General features: G+C 34.0%; 1 protein-coding gene across 1 annotated transcript in view; it reads right to left on the bottom strand.

Annotated features, from left to right (window-relative positions):
- Window positions 1-15463, bottom strand: part of Epha5 (EPH receptor A5) — a 323174-nt gene that overhangs the window by 11112 nt on the left and 296599 nt on the right. The window contains exons 15-16 of the mRNA XM_051198276.1: window positions 12556-12705; window positions 1365-1558 (exon numbers count right to left, since the gene is read on the bottom strand). Of these exons, the coding sequence (XP_051054233.1) occupies window positions 1365-1558; window positions 12556-12705 (344 nt within the window). The remainder of the gene's footprint in view (window positions 1-1364; window positions 1559-12555; window positions 12706-15463) is intronic.

The following is a 15463-nucleotide window of genomic DNA, read 5'->3' as shown; positions in this document are numbered from 1 at the left end:
ATATAACTGATAATGGATAATTAGTCATGAACAACTCCTTGCAGAATTAGTTTTTAGACGTGACTATTTAAAGTTGGATAGTGAATGCTATTGTCTAAATGCTTAACATAGGCATAAACCTAATATGCTGAACTCCATAAACCATATATAAGAAAATCCTATATACCATATATCAGAAAATAAGGAAGGATTTAGAAAAATCAATATGATTTAGAATACTAGAAAATTATTTTTATTATCACTTTTCATTAGTTAATTCATTAGTTAATTTGTAAAAGTCATCTCAACATTATTCATACAAGTAGATTAGAGAAAGGCTTTACATATACATGACCATAGGAAATTAAAAGCAGATATTTAGGGAAAATATATGCAATATTTGTTAAGAAGATATAGTCTCTAGCTGTTAGTTTATAAAGTTCAAAATTCGGCAACAGATTTTGATAGCTCATTTCTGACTTATGTTAAAATGACTTCGTAAACAAAAGTTGCATCAGGATCAGACAATTTATATAACTTCATCATAAACAAACAGCTTCATTTAATTCATTTTAATAAGTAGCCAGTTTATTTACTAGCATAATTTCCTTTTTGGTAAAAAAGAATAGTAAAAAACAGACAATGGCATTAAATAAATTGAAAGTAATAATTTGGAACCAACTTGATTTTTATTAGTGGGATTATTTCAATATTTTTCCAGATGAAGAGAAAAATATTTTGGAAATATTTAATATTATTTAAATGTATTCTTATTGCAATTCAAAAAATAGAAACTTTGTTTATTGGCTTGCACATATTTTTTCACAAGGTTATTCATTTATCAGTTCTAATGCTCAAATTGAATACTAAGGGATTAACCAAATACCTTAAATATCTCTGTACAGCCAGATGAAGGCAAAACAAAAGATTCCTTGCAGTTATCATTGTTCATAAACTGAATGCAACAATGTAATCATATGTTAATAACAAATGTTGAAATATATTTCATAGAGTTCATGTGGAATCACTGTTAGCTGTCTGGTTTCAAATTCATTGGTGCTTGGTTAGGTTCTTATATATCATTTTTCTGCCTGAACCTATGCTCTAAACACACTTGTATCTTGTTTTCTAAAGCTATTTCAGTGTAGAGTGCAGGTATTGTTTTGACAATAACATGTTACATAACTAGGTTACAAAAAGATGTCTTAAGGGATAAATTGCCTGCATTTTTTTTATTTCAAGAGGGAAACATTATGAAAGATTATAGTTAAATAAACTGTCACACATATCCATGCTGTAATATATTAATGACTTAATTGATAAAGCATTTATTACATCAGACTGATCAGATATACTCAGGAGAATTTCTCCAGTTAGGCCTGTACCTGCTCGATGCATTAACCAGTGTCTTCAGACTACTTGGGTTTCGTATCAGCTTGTCTAGCATGTTGACTATTTCATCAAACTTGGGTCTGCTATTTCTATCTTTTTGCCAGCAATCCAACATTAATTGATAGAGCGCAGCAGGACAATCCATGGGGCTTGGCAGACGGTAGCCTTCTTCCACTGCTTTGATCACCTGAAAAAGCAACATTCTTCTGTGTTTATATTTGTGAATGTGACTAGCATCACTATTATTATAAACCATGACTACCTTTATACTCTGCAAAGTAAGACAATAGGGAAAAAATGTACTCTTACAACATTAAAGAAAGTAGGCCTTTTTCTCATGTTATAATGTAAATGGTAAACTGTTATTCCTAGTGCTAGGGAGGCAGAGGCAGGTGGTTCTCTGTAAGTTCAAGGTCAGTCTGGTTTACATAGTGATTTGCAGGATAATCAGGAATAGGTAAAGAGACCTTGTCTTAAAGAAGAAAAACAAAAACAAAACAAAAGCCTAAATGGTGATGATGTTAAACTCTAACCTAGAGGGAGAATGTTTTTAGAAACTAATTGCCAACAAAATAGATCGTGTTTTATTTATTCTTGCATATTAACTTTAAAAACACAATACCTTTTTTTCATAAAAGTATATACAGCCACATTTTCTAAATAATAGAATGTCAATTTCATTTCAAAAGGGACTTTTGGATGCTAAATGATGGATAAGTCAGAGGTTACATTAGCATAACTGTCTCATGTATCATTTAATAATGTCAAGGTCTGACTGTTTATTATCTTCAGATTTCTGTCAAGAATTTGAAATTAGTATCTACTGGCACAGGATTTATGAATATTTATTTTAAATACATGTATGAACATCAGTCTGTATGTGGGTTTTAAGAAACAATATTGTTGCTCACATTGAAATATCTAAATATCAGAAAGTTTTTTTTAATTACTAAACAATGTAATGGCCTTTTAATTCATTTCAGAAAATATTCCACAACATTGCTAAGGAATGTATGTCTCAAAAACACTACAAATTAACTTTAGCTAATTTAATTACATTATGCTCCCAAATAATTTAGAATAAAATCAGCAAAGGAACTATACAAAAACAATCTTCAGGGATTGAATGAAAGCAGTTGCTTTGCAACAAAGAGGGTGACTGGTGATCAAATGTAGTGGATTGCAGGAAGAGAAAACTATACATTTACAAAGCATATATGACTAAGAATACAAGGGAAAGGATATCAAAGATTAAACATTTTCAGGCTCATCGCCTTGAATGGTAATTTCTTTTATCTTGAAGAAAACAAATCTGATGGGAGATGTCATTCTGTAAATATGTACCTCATACTGGTTAATGAATAAAGCACTGTTAGCCAATAGGAAAGGAAGATAAGTGGGTCTAAGAGACAAGGAGTAAAGGGAAGTAGTAAGGAGGAATCAGCATGGAGAGATGGGAAAGAGCAAAACTGCTGGCCCCTGCTCTACAATGAGACCACGTGGAAATATATAGAAATGGGTTAATACTTAAGACAGAGCTAGCCGATAAGAAACTAGAACCTGGAAAACAGTACTATATCAAATACAGAGTCTCAGTGTGTTAATTGGGGCTGGCGCAGCAGCTGGACAAGAACAGTTGCAGGCGGAAAAACCTTACTCCTTACACAAATCTATGAAGGAAGTAAATATTATTAGGTTTAACAAGGGAATTTTTTTATTTGTGGTGATTTGAATAGACACATGACAATGTACAGGAATCCAACTAGTACAGAGGGAAATTTGGGGATATCAATGCTAGGCCCTTAAGCGCTTGATCACAACTTGAAGTTATTCTAGTTTTTATTCACCAAATAATATAATAATAAAAAGTATCCAAGAAGCACAAATATAAGAAATTATGGATTGTGAAAGTATCTGAATAATAATTGAAATATTTTGGAAAAGTGACCTAAGCAACCTTCTCACTTAGTCAACCTACTTAATGATAACACAACATAGAAATCAAATGGCAAACTATGCAGAAAATTGTTTTCAACAAAATAAATAAAGCTGATTCACTAAAAAAGCACGTGCGACTAGGAAGATTGAGTTAGGGTAGGAATAGAAGAGACAGGAGAGAGAGAGAGAGAGAGAGAGAGAGAGAGAGAGAGAGAGAGAGAGAGAGAGAGAGAGAGAGAGAGAGAACATAAAAGAGGGAGCCATTATTGGTTTGAAAAGAAAACTGAACCTAAAGGTCTAGAGACCTACAAGACTTCCAACTAACAATTTGAGCATCCATGGAAAGGCTACCATAAATGCCCTTCCAGGATAGTGACATCAATAAGTAACTTATCCATGGAGCCCTCATCTAATACCTGTTGGAAACAGAAGCAAATACCCATACCTAAACACTGAGTCGAACTAGAACCCAGATGCAAACGGAGAAAACAAGACCAGGTTGTAGAAACACATAGATACAGCTGACCTGAACAAGGAGGAACTGACGGCCCCCCAGACTGATAGCTGGGAATCCAGCATGGGACTGACTCAGGCCCCCTGAATATGGGTTTCAGCCAGAAGGACTAAGCAGTGTAAGGGACCTCAGACAGTGGAACCTGGATGTATCCCTGGTGCACAAAAGGACCTTGAGGACACATCCCCCATGGAGGGAGACAGGAAACAAGTCCTAGTCCCTACTTCAAATGATTTACAGATCTACATGACCCCATCTGGATGGCATTGCCCTACATGTGGAATTGGGGTGGGGGGATGGAAGTGGAGGGTGGTCAGGGTGCATGTGACAGGGCAGAGTGGGTAAAAGGGAGGGAAGAAGGGAAACAGAACTGGGATTGACATGTAAAATAATAAATTAAATTAAAAAATTAAATTTAAAAAGTAGTATCAATAACAGAACTATAATCCAGCCCTGAGACAATTTACTGCTCAAGTATTGCAAACCTTTGATAAGCTATCACTTTGCCTGTAATTAGTATGTGTGTCTGTACATTGTGACAGCCATAAAGAGCCTGGGAAACTCCAGCAGTGTCCTCTGAACTCAGACTCACATCTGTCACAACCTTTCTTTTGCATTATTTTCATTCAATAGTTATAGGTCAAACGGGCTGCATTTAAGAAGTGGAGTCCAAAATTGTTTTTCACTCAATTTCAGTTAATGTTATTTTTTATTTTGATCATAGACATGTTTGTGATTTTTTAACTGTATTGCATTTTTATCCTTTGAAATTTTCATGTATATGTCTACCTATAATTATATAGATACACAATATATATTTTAGTTATAACCACCCACTACTCTCTTCCTCTAAGTCTCCTCAGCTTCACTAACACATCTATCTTACAATTTCATGATCTTCCTTATTTTTAAATTATTTTTATGGCCCACTAAATGCAATAAGTGTTGCCCAAATGGAAATACAAATGAGGTCATCCACTGGAACATGGACAATCTCTATGTGGTCTACACCCAAAGAAAAGTGATTCTTCCTTCCTCAGTAGATATCAATTGCCCCACTAATTCTTAAGCTAGGGATGGGGTAATATTATACCTACCCTTGTTTTGCTGGAAATTTTGACTATCTTGATCTTCTATAGGTCTTTCACAGGTTCCCACAGCCTTTATGAGTCCCTGTGTGTAACAACAAACTCATGGCCAGAGGCCAGCATTTTTCTAAGCTCCTCTGTACCCTCTAGCCATTCAATTCTTTTCCACTCTCTTTTATAATGTTTGCAAAGCCCTGGCAAGGAAGCTGACAAAGATATCCATAATTGGCTCAACACTCAATTTCCTTATTTATCCCCAGAATTATGAACATATATGAATCTCAACATTAACTGCTTACTTACTTAACTACTGCCCTCTCCTGAAAAAGGATTACAGCTGTTACCAAGACTGAGGGCAACAGAATCTATGGATATATACATAAATATGTAAAAGAAAATTTGATAACATGACCATTTAGCAAAGTAGCTTTAACGGGTTCTCTCCTAGGTTGTGACTTCCTAGCCATGGATTCGATCATGGTAATATTAATAAGACATGATTTCCCTTCTGTGAAGACCATGAATCCAATCAAAAGAGTGGCTGCTTATCCCCATGAACAATTGTGCCATTATTGCATCCTTCTTGTCCAGTCTATATTTTTCACAGTGCAGAGTAAAACTATTAGTGTCTTAAAAAAAAGAATATTAAAAATCAATTAAAAATAACTCTCAATTAAAGTTAGAAAAGGAAGTGAGAAAAAATGCCAAATATGGCAGAAGATATATTCACAGTATCATTAGCCCTTATATGTTAATGGAACTTTATTTACTTGCGTTTTTTTCTTTCATTATTCATAAGACAGTACTAGTGACTTTAGTGCCCTAAATAGCCTAATGAAATAGTTTAAATAATAAAATTTTATAAATTCAGTAAATTTCTACATAAAATTTATTCTAATTTGTAGCATGCTATTCTTTCAAACTATTCAATTAATTCTATTTATATATTAATTCTATTTATCTTTAGCATATATGTACATTATTGATAATTATAGAGGAGGTCATATATTTAAAAATGAGTATGTGGCAACATAACAGGGCAAAAAGGGAAGGGTGTAAATGATATAGCTATAGTACTTCTGTATAAAATTCTCAAAAGGAAACCAAGCAACATTTCAACTAAAATACTTTTTCCACTGAGAATCTACTCTTTATATGTAATTTTGAAGTATAAAAACTAAATTAACTCCTTATCTTTAATGTTAAATACAGTGGTTTGCCTATGTGCTTTGTGTCCTAGAGGTTAATGTGGTGGTACATCTATACTGTAACAGTTTTCTAGATGAATCTGTAAGAGATGAAATTTAGTGGAAGATAATTTTGTCAGACTGTTTTTCTCTGATAAAGACTAACACACTTCTAATTGGTTTGTGTTATTTTCCAGTTTTACCAGTTTCTCTACAATGCTTTGCTGGATCCAGGAAGTTGTGTTCCATATGAGCTGGAAGCATGCTGTTTGGTCTTCTCAGTTTCTAGACTCTTGAACAAAATCTCTCTCTCTCTCTCTCTCTCTCTCTCTCTCTCTCTCTCTCTCTCTCTCTCTCCCTCTCTTTCTCTCTGTCTCTCTCTTTCTCTTTCTCTTTTAACCTGTAGTGGTTTAAATAATGGCCTTCTAGCCTTAAATACTGTATTATTCAATTCCCAGATGGAGGAAGGATTTGTGATGGATTAAAAATGATGTGTCACTAGGAGCATCCTTTGAGTTTTCACACTATTCATGTGATTGCCAATGTGATCTCTGCTTCCTGCTTGAAGACCAAGATGTAACCTTTCAGCCTTTAGTTCAGCCACCTGCCACCATAAACTCTCACTCTCTGGAACAATAATTACAATTAAATTATTCTTTTATAAGAAATGCCTCGGTTATTTGCATTATTCATGGGAGCTTTATCAAAGCAATTGAAATATAACAGGTGTAGAATGTTGAACCAGGAAGTGGAGTATAGTGTAGCAGGCCTGAGCATATTGATCCTGAATGAATGTGAAAAACTGGTAATTTTGGACTAGACAAGTAATTGATTGCTATAAGTGGAAGTTCTGGGACATCTTTATAGGATCTTGAAAGACATTAGTGCTGAGAACTATGTAGACTATTAAGGTCTGACTCAAAAGATTTCAAGGGGCAACAAAATTAGCAAATGGCCTAGAGATCATTCTTATGACTTTTAGCAAATAATATTGGTAATTTCTGCTCTTGCCCTCAGAACCTGTCCAGGATCAAGTGCAAATTTTTTTAAGTTATGAAATATTATCTTTGAGAACATTTAGTGAAACCCTAACATTGACTTGGTAATGTGATTATCATGCTAATGTAGGATTACAACGAAAAATAGCAATAAGGCAAAAAGAAACCCAAATGTATAGCTTGAGGAATAAAAGAACACCAGGAAATTTTCTGTTAGAGTCAAGGCTTATGATGAAAAAAATAAGGAGATTAAGAGTTGTGAACTATATTGGGGGAAAAAAAACAAAAAAACAAAAAAACAAAAAAACAAAAAAACAAAAAAAAAAAAAACAGGAGGATGCCATCAGGACAAGAACCTACCCAACCAAGCTTCAACCAGTGAAAGCAAAGTGGCATAAGGAATTTTCTACTGGTGAAAAGCTAGTCAAAGGGTCTTTCAATGTGATTCAAGGGGGATGGCATACACCCCACATTTGTAGCCAAAGTTGACAGTGTTGTCTACATAGTTCTAGACACTGAGTCATGAAAGAAACAGGTAAATGAATCTTCCTCATCAGAGACCATTGGCGCCAGGCGATGTGTGGCAAGGCAGTCATAACAGGAATGTTCTGAGATGTCTAAAGGCCTTACAGGCCATAACATAAAGCTGCAAAAATGAAGCCTGAATTTTACTGGAGAGCTTTTGTTGTTGGACGTGCCAGAGCCACTAGACAACTGGACAAGGAAATCCAACACAAAGAGTGGAACCAGACAAAGTGATGCATCTCTCATTCAATAAAGCTGCAAATGTAGAGTCATCTACATACTTTGACAGTAGGTATGGTGCTACAGGATTTGGAATTTGTTCTGCTATACTTTGGTTCTCCCCTGGTAGGTTGTTTCCGCCATATGTCTCCATTTATCCCCTTTTGGTTGGTAATGTCTATTCTGTACCAGTGTATATTGGAAGCATGTAACTGGCTTTTTTATTTTAAAGGAGGAAGTGTCACTGGGGGCTTAGGAAAGGCTTTAAGGCTGCAAAAGACTCATACCATTCCCACTGTGCATTTTTGATTCCTATTTGTGCTTTAAGATGTAAGCTGTCAGCTTCTGTTCCAGTCAGTGTGTTGCTACCATGCTGCTCAGCCAGGATGAACACTTAACACTATGAAATTAGAATGCCAATTAAATTCTTTCATTTATAAGTTGCCCTCATCATGGTGTTTTATAACAATAGAAAAGTAGTTAAAGCATATGCTATTTTACATAAAATATTGTGCAATGACAATACAGAATGCAGCAGCAAGTTTTTTTTTTACTGTGATTTATAGAATCTGTTGTATCACATATACGTGCATATATATGCACAAAAACTATGCATGACAAAAATTGAAAGAAGCATAGGATTGGTAATAGAAGTGCACCCATTACAAAATAGGTTGATGTAATTTAAAGCCTAATATTCCTGTGACCTTTTAAGGAAATTGTAACAAGTAGTAATAAATCTATGTGATTATCACTTACAGAATTCATAATAAAATTAATAGAAAATGAGCTACCTAAGAAAAGACAAAATAAATTACACAGGAAAGTGACCAGATTAATACTGTGACTGAAACATTTTTGAATTTATATACTCAGTGGAATATGTGTATCCATATATTCAGCAATAAATACCAGAGAATGACACTATCTCTAAGTATATACATGTTATGTAATAAAACATTTAATGTGTTTTTTTTATTTTGTATCCTGAAAAGTGTTGACATTTACAATGTTCTCTACTAACAAAAGAGCTTCTATTAACTAAGGATATTAACACTTAGAGTTCATGATCTCATATTTCTCTAATCTCATCTGACTCATTCATAATTATTTTCATTGTTTATTGTGACAACTTTTTTCTGTAATGGCAGAAGCAATCCTGAATCAAAAGAAGTTTATTGAATTCTGTCTCCCTGACATAGAGCAAAGTCTCCTCTATGAGATTTAGAGTATGCTCTATGAATGATAAGGTTACATCTCATGATAACAAAATGCATTTCAGGGTCAGATCATATAAAAAATATATATCTAACTTTTAAAACCATGGAATCAGCAATGTAACTTCATTCTGTGATTGTTCCTTTTGTCAAAGAAAGTCAGTGGTTATTAAATTTACTTAGTATGCTTTGCTTTTGTTCACATCAAATTTAGTTAGAAGTTGAGGCATAACATACTTAGTGTAGTATTCAGAAATTAAATGTCACTGATGACTAAAAGCCCAAAAAATAACAACATGGACTCTACATTATACTGGAGGGCACTTTCCAGAAAGATTTGTGATTAGGTGATCATTTGTTGTAAGCTTCATATACTTGAAGATACATTGAAGATACAAAACTGACATTTTCTTTCTTTAATTTTATTGAGGCATTTTCTAGAAAGGATGAAGCCCCTGAAGTGAATCCAATTAGGAAATAAACTGAAAGGGAATAAAAACTAATGATTAAAAAAAGACAAAGAGCAGTTAGCAACAGAAACATTAAATGATGCAACAATTCCAAGTAAGTTATTAACCACCAAACAAAGAGAATTAGAAAACAAAAGAGTAGAATGATAAAGAATTAATATACGAGATACCAATAGATATAGATCTCAACATGGACATGAGAATTGATGGGAGATGTCATTATGTAAATATGTTTCTCGTATTGGTTAATGAATAAAGCACTGTTGGCCAATAGGAAAGCAAGATAGGCAGGACTAGGAGACTAGGAGGAGAGAGGAAGTAGTTTGTGTTCCAAGATGGAGGACCTACAGGGTAGGATGCCGGTCCCTTTCTCCTGTAAGATAAGACCATGTGGAAGTACTTACATTAATAGAAATGGGTTATTATTTAAGACAGAGATAGCCGATAAGAAATTAGTAATTAGCCAACTGCTTTTTTATCAAATACAGGGTCTCTGTGTGTTATTTGGGGCTGGTGCGTCTCTGGGACCAGACTGGCAGGGAAAACTACTCATATCAGAGAATGGTTAAATTCTCTGTGCCTGTGTCTTACCCCATACAAGTATAGTGTCCACACACACAAAGAACTAGTATGGATTTACTCGTTAACTCTGTGATTAGCCAGTTGGACTTTAGCACACAGGTTGCCAATTAAGGTGCAATAAAGCTTGCTTTTACACTCATGGTGTTGGCAAGGTTGTAGGTTGCTATTGTTATAATGACACAGAATGGCAAAAAGGAAATGTCAGGAAAAAAAAAAAAAACTCCCAAAAGCTCTAATTCAGAGAAAAGTCTATAGTTCATTAGCAAGGGATGTCAAGACAGGAACTCAACCAGGAACCTGGATTCAGGGACTGTAGTAGCCCTGGAAGAATACTCCTTACCCTCTTACTCTTCATGGCTTTCTCAGACTGTTTTCTTACAGACTCCAGGACCACATTCCTAGGACTGCCACCACCCACAATCTGCTGGACCCACCCATACCAATTACTAATTAGGAAAATGTTCCACAGTCCTTGTAATAATCTAGGCAGACCTGGCCCTATCCCCTCGGAACCCGGCACAGTGCCTCTGACCTTCCACATAAACTCTCTCTATAAGCCTCTGTTTCTCATCCACTGTCTGCCTAATGTTGTATTTTGACAGTCGTGACTAAAGGCCAATCTTACAGAAGCAATTCATTTTTAAAAAGGTAGTGTTCCCTGTCCTCAGGTCCTCAGGTGATTCTAGCATGTGTCATGTTGAAGGAAAAAATGAAAAAGAAATACAAACAAACAAAAAAGAGTAAATTCAGCAAATAACATCAGCTTTTGGCTAGCCTGCTAGGCTTAGGTGGAAGATGAAAGACTTGTGGGGATGAGTGAAACTACACTAGTACAGACTCCTTGTCTGAACTAAAGTCAAGCTTATACAATTTCAATAGAAGCACTAGACAATATTCATTTACCTTCAGAGGCTTCTTGTTTGTTTTATGTCTTCCCTTACTACAATTTTAAGTGTGACTTGTTACAGTTTTAACTGTAATTGATTCAATAGCCAATACTTGATAAGTATTAATAGAGCAATCCATTGCATAGTTAGGAAAGTCTAATAGATCAGAACACAAAATACCACAGGGTTGGGGAGAAACTAGCTCTGGAGGTTGGCAAGTGAGGAAATAATATTTCTGTTGAATGAAACAGATAAATTCTAAGGATTGCCATTTGGGGGATTTGTTACAACAGGAAAAATGAAGCTTGATAAAAAAAATAAAAGCAATACTGTGCTATTACAAATCTGGTGCAAGCATCTGGTATTTATGTGAAAAAGAAGCTAGAAAACAGGGCTTACCTTCAGCCTTGTGTAATCCAGAATAATCACTGTCTATTGAATTGAACATTTCATGACTCATTCATTTAAAAGACTGATATGGTTGGGACATAAAAGCAAAAATAAATAATAATTCAATTGCTATGTATCATAGCAATTGCAATAAATCATGTATTTTTAAATGTATGAGAAAGGGTTTGATATGTTTACTCTCAATGGTATTATTTTGTGACTAAGAAAATCACTGAGCTCCAGTTCTCCACCATAAAAGACAAATAATGACATCTCTTAATGTACTATTTAACTATACATACATAAATACAACCTTAAAAATATTTAAGATATTAATTGCATGTATAGACACATATACATACTTCAGAAATTAAGTGACAATTTTATATAGTTTGATCTGTTAATGCTCAAGTTTGAAGATAATAGACCCTCTGTTCTTACAGTTGTAGAGAAGTATAAGTCAATACTAGCGTTCTTAAGCCAAGTGAGTAAGATACAAAATAGATCATGTATAGTACTTGCAGGTGAATACAGAGGGGAGATGGCAACTCTTGGATATAATCTGCTGATGCTACTAGAGAAAAATTCTGAGAGGTAATAGCACAATGGAATGCCTCGAGCAAAACTGTGCTTTTGGAAAATGATCTAAGTGAAGATCACAGTTCTGTCCTAGGCATTATAACAAAAGCTCTTGAATTTGTAAAGAAAATTCTTTAATGGTCCTTGCCTCTTAGAATTAAGTAATTTTAAACATTAATGGCATTTTTGTTGTTAGGAGAATATTCCTATCTACCTATTTATAAATGCTATATAAATCATCTTATATCTTAAAGACTAGCATTTCGGCATTTATTCTTAGATGGTTGCTCCTTCATTATCTTTGAGAAAAATACTGATATAAACTGAGTGGAACAACACTATGAGGAACAGCTAAACCTACTTGGCAAGTAATTCCCTAAATTTAACTTATGTTAATTTACCTCAACTCACTTTTAGCTCTTGCTAAAAGATTATTTCCATAACAACTAATGTACCAAAATGTAAACAAAGTATTTTATATTTTCCAAGTAACTATTATTTCCACAATTTTAAACATTGTAAGAGTTTGGACTCAGAGAACAAAGCATTTCATTCTTGCTTTAAGACAAAAAGAGTATCTCTGTACTTACATCCTGATTGGTCATCTCCCAGTAGGGTCTCTCTCCATAAGACACAACTTCCCACATTACGATTCCATAGCTCCAGACATCACTGGCAGAGGTGAACTTCCGAAAGGCTATTGCTTCTGGGGCAGTCCATCTGATTGGAATTTTGCCTCCCTAAAATGGAAAACATATATATATATATATATATATATATATATATATATATATATTCTTATATGTATATTCTGGCATATTTCAAGGATATCTAGGGGTACTGAAACTTCTTTGGGAAGAATTACAAAGAGATGTAACATTTTAAAGTAAATCTGTTTGACAGCATGCAGTCTCTTTTCACATCTCCCAGTCCATGAGCACTTGTAGACTAACAGCTAATTGGCTGTCGGGAAGATTTCTGCTATAAATTCTGTTAGACTCTTGGAAAGCAAACAGGACCTACATCTCAATTATAGTGCTCAGGTAGGCAGCAGTTATTAAAGGAGGGAGGCACACAGCACATCAATAAGGTGTACACTCAGCTTTGTAAAAGGAAATGACTCAAATATTGTGCATGCTTTCTTTTTGTTGTTGTTGTTGTTGTTGTTTAAGTACAGAATTATAAGTGGAATGTTTATTCTGTTGAATGTAACCAGGGATGTTTAACAGTTTATAAGACAAGAAGGGAAATTCTACATGCTGAAGACCAAAAGGGATTTACCCTCAACATTGTTTTATTTCTTTAAGGCTTGATAAACACTCCACCCCAGCTTAATGACATATTTTGTGTTCTGTTAGTATGTTGAAACAAATACATGCTATTGTTTTACTGAACTAATCAAAAGATTTTGAGGGACTTAGAAAAAAAAATCACATTCTACAGTTATTTTCCATGTACTTTCTTATATATATTGAGAGACAGATTTTTCTTATTAAGAGAACTGCTTCCTACCTTTTTTTATATAAAAGAATAATGAAAAAATAGCATTTGAGAAAAAGAGACAAATTATCATGAAAAGGAAGCTTTAATGATATATGAAAAAAATAAGTTTCATGTCATGATTTGAAAATGGGAAGGGATAAAATTTAGGCATAATCTTTTTATACACATAGAAACCCATGCACACATATAATATAGCTGGAAAGATTTAGGATATTGTTTTGCTTAATAAATACATATAAAATATTGCATCAAAAAGAGTTGTAATATGCATGTTTTATTTTGTTCCTTTTCACTTGTATTTAGACTTATTTTTATTTTTAGTTATGTGTACATGTTGGTGGGGTGCATATGAGTGCAGATATGTGTAGATCTTCTGGTGCTATAGGTATAGGTTGTTTAAGCTGTCTGATAGACTGCTAGGAACCTAACTCAAGTTTTTTACAAGAATAGTAAGTGCTCTTTTTTTAAAAAAAAATATTATTATTTAAAATTGAAGCAAGCATGTTTTGTATCTAAACCATAGTTCCCTTACCCTCTGCTTCTCCGTCTTCCCCCCACCAACCTCTATCACATCATCTTTATGCTGCGCAGGAGCAGACTACCATGGGGAGTCTTCAAAGTCTGTCATATCATTTTACTGCTTTTATTTTTTCTAACAGAATCTTGCTCTGTAGCTCAGGCTGGCCTTGAACTTATGGCTCCTAGCAATCCAATTATCTAAATATTCTGAGTGATGGGATGGGAGGAGAATTATTTTGTTCTTTAACATGGGATTAAATTGTCTTTTCTGAATTGTAGTTCATTGACTCTGCTGAGTTTCATTTCTGAATCATTCTGTTTACCAGAACAATGCATGTATCACTAACTTGTGAGGCTCTCTTACCTGATTAGTTCTCATTACAAACATTTTCTACAAACTGCTTCCATACCCCATTTAGAGAAGAAGGTTTTGAAAGCCAGCATCTCTGGCTCTTCTACTAGTTTGGTAGCATGACACAGTGCCAAAGGGCCTAGGAAAACCTACTTGTCACTTACCTAAGACAGCCACCCATCATAGCAGCAGTCAACTTACCATAGCCTCAATGCTGCTTAGGCTAAATTTATTAAGTGCAACCCTAACCAAAGGGCCTAGGAAAACCTACTTGTCACTTACCTAAGACAGCCACCCATCATAGCAGCAGTCAACTTACCATAGCCTCAATGCTGCTTAGGCTAAATTTATTAAGTGCAATCCTAACACCAGAAGAAATCTTAATTGAGATTTTCTTTAATGAAAATAATGACATTAAATAATGTTTAATGAAAATAAATGTTGTAGAATAGAAACATTTCATCATTTAATTCAGTGATATAAATGAGATGACCTATGGAAGACTTTGCTTAAACAAATTACTCTTGCTTTGCATAATGGTTCAAATCCATTTGCCACAGAGTAGTCAACATGGAGCAATGTAACTTGATAATATAGTAATGAACTGTTTATTAGACTTTAAGCAATTGTATAGTAGAATTTAATAAGGAGATATGTAATTGCAATTTAAGAATCAAATTATTATTCTATATTGCAACAAAGTTGTTCATTTTGTAGCAAAGGAACATACAATAAATCCCCATGTCCTTAAATGATTTTAAAATTGAGGATATCCAGGTTAATAATACTGAAATTATTTAGAATATCCCACACATTTATTAAAAGTTTTTTAATAATTCCATTAAGAATTTGAATCTTAATTCAAATTAAAATCAATTAAATATGAAAAATATAAAGCAAATAGTCTGCTCCCAAATTCCTTCAATGACAGTAATCACCATTCTCCGCAGCTAATTTCACATTGTATTATTTCAGGATAAAAACTAATTTTATGTAAGATGTATATTCATGACACATGTATATTTATTACAGTATAAGTAATAACCAGTTTTCCATAAACTTAGGATTAATTTGTAAATCAAGCAGAGAAGCATTTCAATATCTCCAGAAAATCAAAACTTTAG

This window comes from Phodopus roborovskii, unplaced genomic scaffold (genome assembly GCF_943737965.1).
Source record: "Phodopus roborovskii unplaced genomic scaffold, PHOROB, whole genome shotgun sequence".
Classification (NCBI taxonomy): Eukaryota; Metazoa; Chordata; class Mammalia; order Rodentia; family Cricetidae; genus Phodopus; species Phodopus roborovskii.
This window is presented reverse-complemented; position numbering and strand designations above follow the sequence as displayed.